This window comes from Sebastes umbrosus, assembly GCF_015220745.1.
Source record: "Sebastes umbrosus isolate fSebUmb1 chromosome 14 unlocalized genomic scaffold, fSebUmb1.pri SUPER_14_unloc_2, whole genome shotgun sequence".
Lineage (NCBI taxonomy): Eukaryota > Metazoa > Chordata > Actinopteri > Perciformes > Sebastidae > Sebastes > Sebastes umbrosus.
In genome coordinates, this window is record NW_023618434.1 from 6,612 (window position 1) to 20,650 (window position 14,039).

General features: G+C 44.1%; 1 protein-coding gene across 1 annotated transcript; it reads left to right on the forward strand.

The window, feature by feature from the left end:
- Positions 1 to 396: 396 nt before the first annotated feature.
- LOC119484136 (caskin-2-like) lies at positions 397 to 11,705 on the forward strand (the record flags this gene model as incomplete). The annotated part of the gene is made up of 7 exons (XM_037762667.1): positions 397 to 516; positions 2,661 to 2,771; positions 2,850 to 2,951; positions 3,049 to 3,187; positions 3,311 to 4,993; positions 10,588 to 10,909; positions 11,013 to 11,705. Coding segments are annotated over 7 exons (2,574 nt in total), but the record flags the coding sequence as incomplete, so codon positions are not given.
- Positions 11,706 to 14,039: the final 2,334 nt, after the last annotated feature.

Consider the following 14,039-nt stretch of genomic DNA (forward strand, 5'->3'; position numbering starts at 1 on the left):
GTTACGACTGTTAGAGCTCTCCATTTCAGAGATCAGTTATGACTTTTAGAGCTCTCCATTTCAGAGATCAGTTACGACTTTTAGAGCTCTCCATTTCAGAGACCAGTTACGACTATTAGAGCTCTCCATTTCAGAGACCAGTTCCGAGTGCAGCTGTGTTGCTGTCGTCGTTCGGGTGGAAACAGTCGACCCAGATATGAATGATATATATTATCTGTTTTAACTTTCATTGTGATATTCACATCTCAATAAACTCCTTTTCCTGGAGGGTTCAAGTGAAAGAAAAGCACCTTACCTTTTGTTGGGAATATTTCCAATCCTAATTTCTAAACTGTTATTACTTAGTAAAATAGTATATAGTATAGTAATACAGTAGTATATAATATATCTGCTGAGGTTTGGTGTGATGTCGCTGCAGGTGGGACTCCTCGCCGGCAGACGGTGACGGTGCAGAGACCTGCAGAGCAGAGTTTCTCTCAGCAGTTTGTTCGTCCTCAGCAGCTTCTGGAGGGGAAGGTAAAGAAACTCTATTTTGTTCTATTAATTCATTAATTAATTCATTTTATTTTTCCTTCGTTCAAAACTGGCGACTTTGAGACACTAAAGAAGTATTTCTTTGCTGGAGAGATGGTCTCTTCATACTGGGCTGTCAATGCAGCAGAAAGGCACAAATATTTTAGAAATTGGTGCTACGTAAACAGAGAAAACAAAGAAGAAGGGCTGAAAACCTACAACAACCAGAATGCACTGGGCTAATTTCTATCCTGAGGTCTTTTTCCCAGTCCTTTTTTATACAGCTCATATCTACTTGCTTAAGGTCTTGCAATGTATAGTATATAAATGAAACTGGATGTTCATCTACTATACAGTCTCTCTGACACTGGTCTAGTTTATCAGGTGTTGCACTCTCAAAATTGTGAAGATGAGTTTTCACAAAGTGTCTAATCTGGAGATGTCTAAAGAAATCTGTTTTTGACAGCCCATACTTCTCCCGAAGCTGCTGAAAGGAAGCAAAAGTACCCCGAATGTACAAGTTCCCAACACTACTCAGTCCTGATTCTTTCCATTGATCAAAGGCTCCATCTAGGGTTGAAGGAGTAAGGGACGGGTTTGCCGATATCGGAAGTGTAAAGGATAGAGCTCTAAGTTTAAATTGTTTGGTTATTTGTTTCCAAATTTGAGTAGTGCTATGAATAATCGGATTGTCATTATAACATGCTTTTTTGAGACGAATGGGAGACATAATAATAGCACCAAGCGAGCTGGGTAGACAGTCCTCTCGCTCCATATCCTGCCAGCTGTCGAGAACAATCGTCTCATCCAGCCAATAGGAAACACATTGAATGTTTGCTGCCCAATAATATAGCCTGAAATCTGGCAGAGCCAGCCCCCCATCCCCCTTACACTTGCACAGATGATCTTTCCTAATTCTATGGGATTTAAAGTTCCAGATAAATGGTAGACTTACAGGGTAGAGTTTTTTAAAAAAGCTCTTAATAAGATAAACTGGGAAAAAAAGTAGTTAAACTTGTGTTTGGTGTATTATTTCTCTGTTGTTCCAATGCTAATGGTCATTGTATTTTACATCGTTGGAAAGCCTGTTTATTGACCTTCACAATGATGTCCAGGATCATGCATTTGTGGGATGAGCAGCACAGCTGATTATGTGGGTAGCGCCCAAGAAAATTTGGCAAAATGCTCTGCCAATGGTAAACAGTGTATTCTCCTGTTGGTATTGACTCTTGTTGTGAGTTGTTTGGTGGATGATTGAACTCTCTATCAGTAACAAGAAACAAACAAGACATATTGATTGATTGAATACACCGTCAGGAGCCTCAGTAGCGGTGGAAGATCCATACGCAGCCACAACAGCCTGGCACCTCCTCCTCATGCTGGTCACCAACCTGGTCACACGTTGCTGTGGGATGGCGTTCCATTCCTCAACCAGGATTGGTTGCAGGTCAGCCAGCGTGGTTGTGTTGGTCACTCTAACACGTACAGCACGCCCAAGCTGATCCTACAAGTGTTGAATTGGGTTGAGGTGTGGACTCTTGGCAGGCCGTTCCATTCTCTCTACTCCCACATTGTGGAGGTAGTCTGTGATAACCCTGGCTCTGTGGGGGGGGGCGAGCGTTGTTTCTTGGAGGATGAAGTTAGGTCCCAGATTGTGGAGATATGGGATCGCCACTGGCTGCAGAATCTCATCCCGATATCTCACTGCATTGAGATGGCCTTCAATGATGACAAGCCTTGTTTTGCCAGTGAGGGAGATGCCGCCCCCCCCCACCATGACACTGTCCCCACCAAAAGCTGTTACTCCATCGGTTCAACAATCAGCATAGCGTTCTCCGCGTCGTCTCCATACTCTATACTCCAACTCCATACTTCTCCATACTTTACATACCCGTTTACTCCAACGGGTTCTTAGTTCCGGGGGAAAGTTCTGGGGGAAAGTTCCTGCGTTGGAAACGAGGCTATGGAGGGAAGTTATTCTACCCACAGTTTCCCTTCAACTGGTCGATGAGTAAAACTCGTTATGATTTAATAAAGAAATGTCCAGAATCCTCAGACATGTTTTAATCTCATCACTCGAGGTTGAATAAAACCGGTAAAGTCTCATTTCCTGTTGAACAGCGGTGTGTTGGTTCTTTGTGTTGTAGGATGCCGAGGCCATCTATCAGTGGCTCAGTGAGTTCCAGCTGGAGCAGTACATCGGGAACTTCATTAGTGCTGGTTATGATGTTCCAACCATCAGCAGGATGACTCCCGAGGTGAATAAACACACTCACCGGTGTATTAACATCTAGTCCGACCTGGTTATTGGTGCTGATGTCTCGTCTTGTCTGCAGGATCTGACCGCCATCGGAGTGACCAAACCAGGCCACCGCAAGAAAATCTCCATCGAGATCAACAACCTGAACATCCCTGAGTGGCTGCCTGAGTACATCCCAGTAAGACTCCCAACGGTTTACTGCTGACTGCCAGACATTGTGATACCGATCGATCTGATTGATCTGATTGATCTGATTGATCTGTTCTTCCTCGCAGTCTGATCTGGGTGAGTGGCTCAGTGCCATCGGCCTCCCACAGTACCACAAACAACTCTCTGAAAACGGCTACGACTCCATCAGCATCGTCAAAGACCTCACATGGGAGGATCTGCAGGAGATCGGCATCATCAAGCTGGGTGAGGACACATTATATTCTATTATTTTGTATTCTATTATATATATATATTATATATATTATTATATGACCGTTGGAACCAGTGTTTTCTTACTTCGATGTGACGGTTGAATTTTCCCTCCAGGCCACCAGAAGAAGCTGATGTTGGCGGTGAAGAAGCTGTGTGACATCCAGAGGGCGATCCTTCAGGCTGAATCAGGCCAAGGCACGCTGCGTCGCAAAGCCCCGGGAGCCCTCCACCTGGTCGCCATCGAGCCGCCTGACTCAGCGGGCGAATGCTCTTCTCCTAACACCCCAAAGATGCTGACCTTCCAGGACAGCGAGCTGAGCGCCGAGCTGCAGACGGCCATGTCCAGCCACTATGGAGGCTGCGAGGAAGGATTGGCCATCAAGAACGCAGTGGGAATGTACCAGAGCCAGGAGAGCATCGACGCCCGGTCCAGGGGCTCCGGGCGCTCCCAGGAGCCTCCCACGGCTTCCATCACCCCCCACAGCTGGTCTCAGGAGAGCCTGGATGGCAGCCCCGCCAGGGAGAGGAACCTCCCAGAGGGCTGGGACCAGAGACCGAAGCAGGTGCCTCTGGGCACAGCAACAGTGTTTAAGTACCCAGCAATCCCAGCCAAGCCCAAACTGTCTGGATCTCGTGGTCCCTCCCCTCATGGCTCCCCAGCACTGAAGGGTTTCAGCTACTTGCATTCTCATTGTGGATCCACAGACTTGAGCTCACCTCCCAGGCCTGAGAACCACAGTATGACCCTGATGCCGCCCAAGAGGCGCACCCAGAGCACGATCCGCTATGCTCTGTCGGATGGAGAGCCCGATGAGGACGACGAGGAGCCGGCGTTTCGTTCTGGAAACCTGTCATCTTATGCCACCTTGACCCGCAAACCCGGCCGCAGCCAGCTGGCTCGATTACAGTCGAGTCCAGAGAAGAACGGCAACGTGGGACGCAGCCAGTCCTTTGCAGTGCGTGCCCGTAAAAAAGGTCCCCCTCCTCCTCCTCCGAAGAGACTGAGCTCAGTGAGCAGCACCACCAGTGGGGAGCTAAGCGACAGCAGCACCACATCGTCTGCCGGCGGGCCGGTAACCGACAGTCCAGTCAGCGTGAGGAGCATCGCAGCCTCTCTGGAAGGCAGGACGGAGGGTAAGAACTCCCCAGGACCTAAACCAGTCCTCGTCCAGCAGGAGCCGTCACCTCCCCCCTCCCTTGACTCTGCAGGGCAGGAGCCCAGAGAGGCTGCCGGGTTGAGGAGGAGGGTGCAGAGCGAGTGTATTCCCACCCAGACCGGCAGCAGCAACAAGCCAGATCGAGGGGTGAAGTCGGACTCTGAGGAAGAAGAATCAAAAGGTCGCGGACTGGAAGGCTCCTCCTCCCCTCAGAACAGCTCCAGCGAGTGCATCCCCTTCGCAGAGGAGGGCAACTTGACTATCAAACAGAGGCCCAAAGCTCCGAGTCCACCCAGGGCTGAGGCGGTGCTGGAGCCTCCAGAGAAACAAGAAGCCAAGAACCTGGAGGTGCCCGAGTTCAACCTGAAGGAGTCGGACACAGTGAAGCGCCGACACAAACCCAAAGACAAGGAGCAGGGAGGAGGTTCCCCGAGCAGAGAGGGAGCAGAGGAAGCCGGGTCAGAGTCCAGCAGTAGCAGGCCTCCGTCCCAGAGCCAGGATGAGGTCAGTCTGAGGATTAGTGAGGCCAGTCTGGAGAGGCCGTCCAGTCCGGCAACAGGATCCTCAATCAAACCTCCTCTCTCCCCGAAACCTGCTGTCGCCCCAAAACCTGTCCGCAACAGTCTGTTGGCAGCGCAAGGTAAGATACTCACCGTATCCCGTTCAAATCTCACATCCAGGAACTAAAATACTAACCCTACTCACCATATCCCGTTCAAATCTCACATCCAGGAACTAAAATACTAACCCTACTCACCGTATCCCGTTCAAATCTCACATCCAGGAACTAAATACCTAACCCCACTCACCGTATCCCATTCAAATCTCACATCAAGGAACTAAAATACTAACCCTACTCACCGTATCCCGTTCAAATCTCACATCCAGGAACTAAAATACTAACCCTACTCACCGTATCCCATTCAAATCTCACATCCAGGAACTAAATACCTAACCCCACTCACCGTATCCCGTTCAAATCTCACATCCAGGAACTAAATACCTAACCCCACTCACCGTATCCCGTTCAAATCTCACATCCAGGAACTAAATACCTAACCCCACTCACCGTATCCCGTTCAAATCTCACATCCTGGAACTAAAATACTAACCCTACTCGCCGTATAACCGTTTAAATATCACATTCAGGAACTGAAATGCTAACCCTACTCAACTTATTCTGTTCAAATCTCATATCCAGGAACTAAAATACTAACCCTACTCACCGTATTCTGTTCAAATCTCACATCCAGGAACTAAAATACTAACCCTACTCGCCGTATTCTGTTCAAATCTCACATCCAGGAACTAAAATACTAACCCTATTCACCGTATTCTGTTCAAATCTCACATCCAGGAACTAAAACACTAACCCTACTCACCGTATTCTGTTCAAATCTCAGATCCAGGAACTAAAATACTAACCCTACTCGCCGTATAACCGTTCAAATCTCACGTCCAGGAACTAAAATATTAACCCTACTCACCGTATCCTTTTCAAATCTCACATCCAGGAACTAAGACACTAACCCTACTTGCCGTATTCTGTTCAAATCTCACATCCAGGAACTAAAATACTAACCCTACTCGCCGTGTAACCGTTCAAATCTCACATCCAGGAACTAAAATACTAACCCTACTAACCGTATCCTTTTCAAATCTCACATCCAGGAACTAAAATACTAACCCTACTCGCCGTATAACCGTTCAAATCTCACATCCAGGAACTAAAATACAATACATGTTGAAATCATTGCATGTCTGGGACTTGTTGGCCTTAATTTGGGACTTGTTGGTCTTAATTTTGGATTTGTTGGTCTTAATTTTGGACTTGTTGGTCTTAATTTGGGGCTTGGTATTAATTTTGGACTTGTCGATCTTAATTTGGGACTTGTTGGTCTTAATTTGGGACTTTTGGGTCTTAATTTTGGACTTGTTGGTCTTGGTTTGGATCTTTATGGACCTAATTTGGGACTTTTTGGTCTTAATTTGGGACTTGTTGGTCTTAATTTTGGACTTGTTGGTCTTAATTTGGTACTTTTTGGTTTTAATTTGGGACTTGTTGGTCTTAATTTGGGGCTTGGTTTTAATTTGGGACTTGTTGGTCTTAATTTGGGACTTGATGGTCTTAAATTGGGACTTTTTGGTCTTAATTTGGGATTCGTTGGTCTTAATTTGGGACTTTTTGGTCTTAATTTGGGACTTGTTGGTCTTACTTTGGGACTTTTTGGTCTTAATTTGGGGCTTGGTTTTAATTTGGACTTGTTGGTCCTAATTTGGGGCTTGTTGGTCTTAATTTGGGACTTTTTGATCTTAATTTGGTACTTTTTGGTCTTAATTTGGGGCTTGGTTTTAATTTGGGACTTGTTGGTCTTAATTTGGACCTTTTTGGTCTTAATGTGGGACTTTTTGGTCCTAATTTGGGACTTTTGGGTCTTAAATTGGGACTTTTTGACCTTAATTTGGGACTTTTTGGTCTTAATTTTGACTTTTTGGTCTTAATTTGGGTCTTTTTTGTCTTAATTTGGGACTTCTTGGTCCTAATTTGGGGCTTGGTTTTAATTTGGACTTGTTGGTCTTAATTTGGGACGTTTTGGTCTTAATTTGGTACTTTTTGGTCTTAATTTGGGGCTTGGTTTTAATTTGGGACTTGTTGGTCTTAATTTGGGACTTGTTGGTCCTAATTTGGGAGTGATGGTCTTAAATTGGGCCTTTTTGGTCTTAATTTGGGCCTTTTTGGTCTTAATTTGGGACTTTTGGGTCTTAAATTGGGATTTTTTGGTCTTAATTTGGTACTTTTTGGTCTTAATTTGGGGCTTGGTCTTAATTTGGGAGTAATGGTCTTAAATTGGGACTTTTTGGTCTTAATTTGGGACTTGTTGGTCTTAATTTGGGACTTTTTGGTCTTAATTTGGGACTTCTTGGTCTTAATTTGGGACTTTTTGGTCTTAATTTGGGACTTGTTGGTCTTAATTTGGTACTTTTTGGTCTTAATTTGGGGCTTGGTCTTAATTTGGGAGTAATGGTCTTAATTTGAGACTTTTTGGTCTTAATTTGGGACTTGTTGGTCTTAATTTGGGACCTGTTGGTCTTAATTTGGGACTTTTTGGTCCTAATTTGGGAGTGATGGTCTTAAATTGGGACTTTTTGGTCTTAATTTGGGACTTTTTGGTCTTAATTTGGGACTTGTTGGTTTTAATTTGGGACCTGTTGGTCTTAATTTGAGACTTTTTGGTCTTAATTTGGGAGTGATGGTCTTAAATTGGGACTTTTTGGTCTTAATTTGGGACCTGTTGGTCTTTTTTTTGGGGCTTGGTTTTAATTTGGATTTGTTGGTCTTAATTTGGGCTTGTTGGTCTTAATTTGGGACTTGTTGGTCTTGAATTCGGACTTGTTGGGCTTAATTTGGGGCTTGGTCTTAATTTGGGATTTGTTGGTCTTAATTTGGGGCTTGGTCTTAATTTTGGACTAGTTGGTCTTGGGACTTGTTGGTTTTAATTTGGGACTTGTTGGTCTTAATTTGGGACTTTTTGGTCTTGAATTCGGACTTGTTGGTCTTAATTTAGGACTTTTTGGTCTTGAATTCGGACTTGTTGGGCTTAATTTGGGACTTGGTCTTAATTTGGGACTCGTTGGACTTAATTTGGAACTTGTTGGTCTTAATTTTGGACTTGTTGGTCTTGGTTTGGATCTTTATGGACCTAATTTGGGACTTTTTGGTCTTAATTTGGGACTTGTTGGTCTTAATTTGAGACTTTTTGGTCTTAATTTGGGACTTGTTGGTCTTAATTTGGGACTTGTTGGTCTTAATTTGGGGCTTGGTGGTCTTAATTTGGGACCTGTTGGTCTTAATTTGGGACTTTTTGGTCCTAATTTGGGAGTGATGGTCTTAAATTGGGACTTTTTGGTCTTAATTTGGGACTTTTTGGTCTTAATTTGGGACTTCTTGGTCTTAATTTGGGACTTGTTGGTCTTAATTTGGGACCTGTTGGTCTTAATTTGAGACTTTTTGGTCTTAATTTGGGACTTGGTCTTAATTTGGGACTCGTTGGACTTAATTTGGAACTTGTTGGTCTTAATTTGGGACTTGTTGGTCTTAATTTGGGGCTTGGTATTAATTTTGGACTTGTTGATCTTAATTTGGGACTTTTGGGTCTTAATTTGGTACTTTTTGGTCTTAATTTGGGGCTTGGTCTTAATTTGGGAGTAATGGTCTTAAATTGGGACTTTTTGGTCTTAATTTGGGACTTGTTGGTCTTAATTTTGGACTTGTTGGTCTTGATTTGGGACTTGTTGGTCTTAATTTGGTACTTTTTGGTCTTAATTTGGGGCTTGGTCTTAATTTGGGAGTAATGGTCTTAAATTGGGACTTTTTGGTCTTAATTTGGGACTTGTTGGTCTTAATTTTGGACTTTTTGGTCTTGAATTCGGACTTGTTGGTCTTAATTTAGGACTTTTTGGTCTTGAATTCGGACTTGTTGGGCTTAATTTGGGACTTGGTCTTAATTTGGGACTCGTTGGACTTAATTTGGAACTTGTTGGTCTTAATTTTGGACTTGTTGGTCTTGGTTTGGATCTTTATGGACCTAATTTGGGACTTTTTGGTCTTAATTTGGGACTTGTTGGTCTTAATTTGAGACTTTTTGGTCTTAATTTGGGACTTGTTGGTCTTAATTTGGGACTTGTTGGTCTTAATTTGGGGCTTGGTGGTCTTAATTTGGGACCTGTTGGTCTTAATTTGGGACTTTTTGGTCCTAATTTGGGAGTGATGGTCTTAAATTGGGACTTTTTGGTCTTAATTTGGGACTTTTTGGTCTTAATTTGGGACTTCTTGGTCTTAATTTGGGACTTGTTGGTCTTAATTTGGGACCTGTTGGTCTTAATTTGAGACTTTTTGGTCTTAATTTGGGACTTGGTCTTAATTTGGGACTCGTTGGACTTAATTTGGAACTTGTTGGTCTTAATTTGGGACTTGTTGGTCTTAATTTGGGGCTTGGTATTAATTTTGGACTTGTTGATCTTAATTTGGGACTTTTGGGTCTTAATTTTGGACTTGTTGGTCTTGATTTGGGACTTGTTGGTCTTAATTTGGGACTTGTTGGTCTTGATTTGGGACTTGTTGGTCTTAATTTGGGACTTTTGGGTCTTAATTTTGGACTTGTTGGTCTTGATTTGGGACTTGTTGGTCTTAATTTGGTACTTTTTGGTCTTAATTTGGGACTTTTTGTTTTTAATTTGGGACTTATTGGTCTTAATTTGGGACTTGTTGGTCTTAAATTGGGATTTTTTGGTCTTAATCTGGACTTTTTGGTCTTAATTTGGGTGTTTTTGGTCTTAATTTGGGACTTGTTGGTCTTAATTTAGGGCTTGGTCTTAATTTTGGACTTGTTGGTCTTAATTTGGGACTTGATGGTCTTAAATTGGGACTTTTTGGTCTTAATTTGGACTTTTTGGTCTTAATTTGGGACTTTTTGGTCTTAATTTGGGACTTTTTGGTCCTAATTTGGGACTTAATGGTCTGAAATTGGGACTTTTTGGTCTTAATTTGGGACTTTTTGGTCCTAATTTGGGACTTAATGGTCTGAAATTGGGACATTTTGGTCTTAATTTGGGAGTTTTTGGTCCTAATTTGGGACTTAATGGTCTTAAATTGGGACTTTTTGGTCTTAATTTTTGACTTTTTGGTCTTAATTTGGGTCTTTTTTTGTCTTAATTTGGGACTTGTTGGTCTTAATTTTGGGGCTTGGTCTTAATTTTGGACTTGTTGGTCTTAATTTGAGACTTTTTGGTCTTAATTTGGGACTTGTTGGTCTTATTTTGGGACTTGTTGGTCTTAATTTTGGACTTGTTGGTCTTAATTCGGGGCTTGGTCTTAATTTGGGACTTGTTGGACTTAATTTGGGACTTGTTGGTCTTTATTTGGGACTTGGTTTTAATTTGGGACTTGTTGGTCTTAATTTGGGACTTGTTGGTCTTAATTTGGGCCTTTTTGTCTTAATTTGGGACTTGATGGTCTTAAATTGGGACTTTTTGGTCTTAATTTGGGACTATTTGGTCTGAATTTGGGGCTTGGTTTTAATTTGGGACTTGTTGGCTTGAAGTTGGGACTTGTTGGTCTTAATTTGGGACTTGTGGGTCCTGATTTTGGACTAGCTCTTGACTTGCTTTTGACTTGGGACTTGTTTGTCGTAACTTGGGACTTGATATTTGACCTGTAGTTGTGTCCCTTAGCAGCTGGACTCTCCTCTCCATCGTTGACCGTCAGTGTGGTTCAAAGTGTGGCCTTCACCTCTCCACCCTCTCCGGTTCACGGGCCCCCAGCTTCAGCTCCAGCTCCGGCTCACGGGCCCCCGGCTCACGGGCCCCCGGCTCCGGCCCCTCAGAGTCCCTCTCTGACAGCGGCAAGGCCTCAGGTATGTGTGGTGGGTCCGGGTCTCATCCCCGAGTCGTCCTGCGGGACTGAGGTGATTCAGCAGAGACTGGATCAGACCAGCACCTCTCTGGAAGCGGCTCTGAAGGCCGTCGAGAGAAAACTGAACCTGGAGGACTCAGACGGGTAAGATGGTCCATAGTGACCATTATTATTACTATTATGACTGGTCGTCCACATTAACGGTGACGTATTTCCCCTTTCATGGTTTGTCATGTTTTCTCCGTAGTGGATCGAACACGGTGAAGTCTGCGGGGACGATTCTGGACGACATCGGCAACATGTTTGACGACCTGGCTGATCAGCTGGACGCCATGTTGGATTGAAGACTTTTCAAAATAAAAGAATATTCACCCTCAACCTCAGGAAGTGAACCAGAGAGAAGACGAAAGAGGGTGGATGTTTTTACACCTCAGCTCTGAACTCAGTCAGAAGACACCAGCACTTCACCTCCACTGAGCTTCCACAACAACGTCCTGGACTCACGGTTCTGACCCGGTCTGGTCTCTGTATCCACAGATCCAAAGTCCAGCTGAAACCACCTCCACTTTGCTTCCTCAACAACGACCTGGACTCACGGTTCTGACCCAGTCTGGTTCCTGTCTCCATGGATCCAAAGTCCAGCTGACACCTTTTTAACGTGGCGTCGTCGTCTCTCGTTGAACCAAACTAACATTGGACCCACTGGGAGGAAAATAACTCCTCCGCAGGTTATTCGGATTATTGTTAAACATTAATATCGTTATATTGAGATTTATCTTTATGACGTGATAGAGAGCCGAAGTCCCGACGCCTCCTCCAGTACATTTACTCAAGTTTTGAACTTAAGTACAATTTTGATGTACTTTCCTACAGTATTTTATACTTCTACTCCACTACATCTCAGAGGAAAATATTGTACTTTTTACTCCACTACAATTATTTAATAACTTTACAGATTCAGATTATTATTATTATTATTATTATTATTATTATTATTATTATATGCTGCGTCAGGGATTCCGGCTCGCTGTACATTATCCCTTACATAATGTATTATTCTACGTAATGAGTTCTTTTACTTTTGGTACTCTAAGTATATTTTGATGCTCCTTCCTGAACAGCTAGTCCTACATTGTTTGAATCGATGGATTCATCAGGTTCTCTAGTTTACTATGATACCAGGATCTTCCCAACCAACCCAACCAGCCCAACCACCCAACTAACCCAGCCAGCCCAATCAGCCCAACCAGCCCAACCGCCCAACTAACCCAACCATTCCAACCAACTAACCCAACCACCCAACCACCGAACCAACCCAACCAGCCCAATCAGCCCAACCACCCAACTAACCCAACCAGCCCAACCAGCCAATTAACCCATCCCAACCAGCCCAACCACCCAACTAACCCATCCACTCAACTAACCCAACCAGCCCAACCAACCCAACCACCCAACTAACCCAACCACCCAACTAACCCAACCAGCCCAACCAACCCAACCACCCAACTAACCCAACCCAACCCAACTAACCCAACCACCCAGCCCAACCAACCCAACCACCCAAGCCAACCCAACTAACCCAACCAACCCAACCAACCCAAACAACCCAACCAACCCAACCAGCCCAACCAACCCAACCACCCAACCACCCAACCTAACCCAACTAACCCAACCCAGCCCAACCAACCCAACTAACCCAACCAACCCAAAAAACCCAACCAGCCCAACCAACCCAACCACCCAACCACCCAACCCAACTCAACCAGCCCAACCAACCCAAACAACCCAACCAACCCAACCAGCCCAACCAACCCAACCACCCAACCACCCAACCCAACCCAACTAACCCAACCCAGCCAAACCAACCCAACCAACCAACCCAACCCAACTAACCCAACCAACCCAACCAACCCAAACAACCCAACCAACCCAACCACCCAACCACCCAACCCAACCCAACTAACCCAACCAACCCAACCAACCCAACCAACCCAACCAACCCAACCCAACCCAACTAACCCAACCAACCCAACCCAACCCAACCACCGTGTTATTATCACGTTAACTTTGACTTTTAAATTATTTGTGATTTTAATGGAGAACCTGGACCGTCCGGTTTCACTTCGGCTCTCTATCCAACATGTCATTTCAAATTTGACCTTTTGTAATATTTAAGAATCTATTTTATATATATAAGTGATCTGACCCGAGTGCAGCTCATCTTCCAGTGTTTGTGTTGTTCAGACTGAAACCTGTCAAAGTGCTTCATCATGTTGTTCATACAAAGGGAAGCATGTCAGTGATATACAAACTATTTTTTGATATTCATTTTAGCCAAATTAGTATTTAAATTAGAGTTATCTAAATATGTATATTGTACACTAGAGGTATATACAGGAGCACATATTCAACCAAAGTCTTTGTACAGATTTCCCTCAAATATTTTCACAAACAATTCCTTTAAAAAATGCAGAATCCTGTTTAAGATGTTGAAATGTTGTTTCGCCTGCAGCGTATGGATACAGCGTCCATATTTAGCATGCCATAGCTATACCTACACATTTAACCTGTGATAAAGACAGTTAACCCCGGTGTGTCCTCTGATCATGTGTTGTTTTTATTCCACGTCGGCTCCTCCGACTCCGACGATCTAAAGGCTGACAGAAAACATTAAATACAGCGTTCAATGAGGCCTTTTAAAGGGAGAGTTCAGCTGTTTCTCAGTGGGGTTCTAGGAGGTTCTGATCCGTAGTCAGTGTATTACTACAGTAGAGACAGACAGGAGTACCAGCAGTACTGCTGTCAGTGTATTACTACAGTAGAGACAGACAGGAGTACCAGCAGTACTGCTGTCAGTGTATTACTACAGTAGAGACAGACAGGAGTACCAGCAGTACTGCTGTCAGTGTATTACTACAGTAGAGACAGACAGGAGTACCAGCAGTACTGCTGTCAGTGTATTACTACAGTAGAGACAGACAGGAGTACCAGCAGTACTGCTGTCAGTGTATTACTACAGTAGAAACAGACAGGAGTACCAGCAGTACTGCTGTCAGTGTATTACTACAGTAGAAACAGACAGGAGTACCAGCAGTACTGCTGTCAGTGTATTACTACAGTAGAGACAGACAGGAGTACCAGCAGTACTGCTGTCAGTGTATTACTACAGTAGAGACAGACAGGAGTACCAGCAGTACTGCTGTCAGTGTATTACTACAGTAGAGACAGACAGGAGTACCAGCAGTACTGCTGTCAGTGTATTACTACAGTAGAA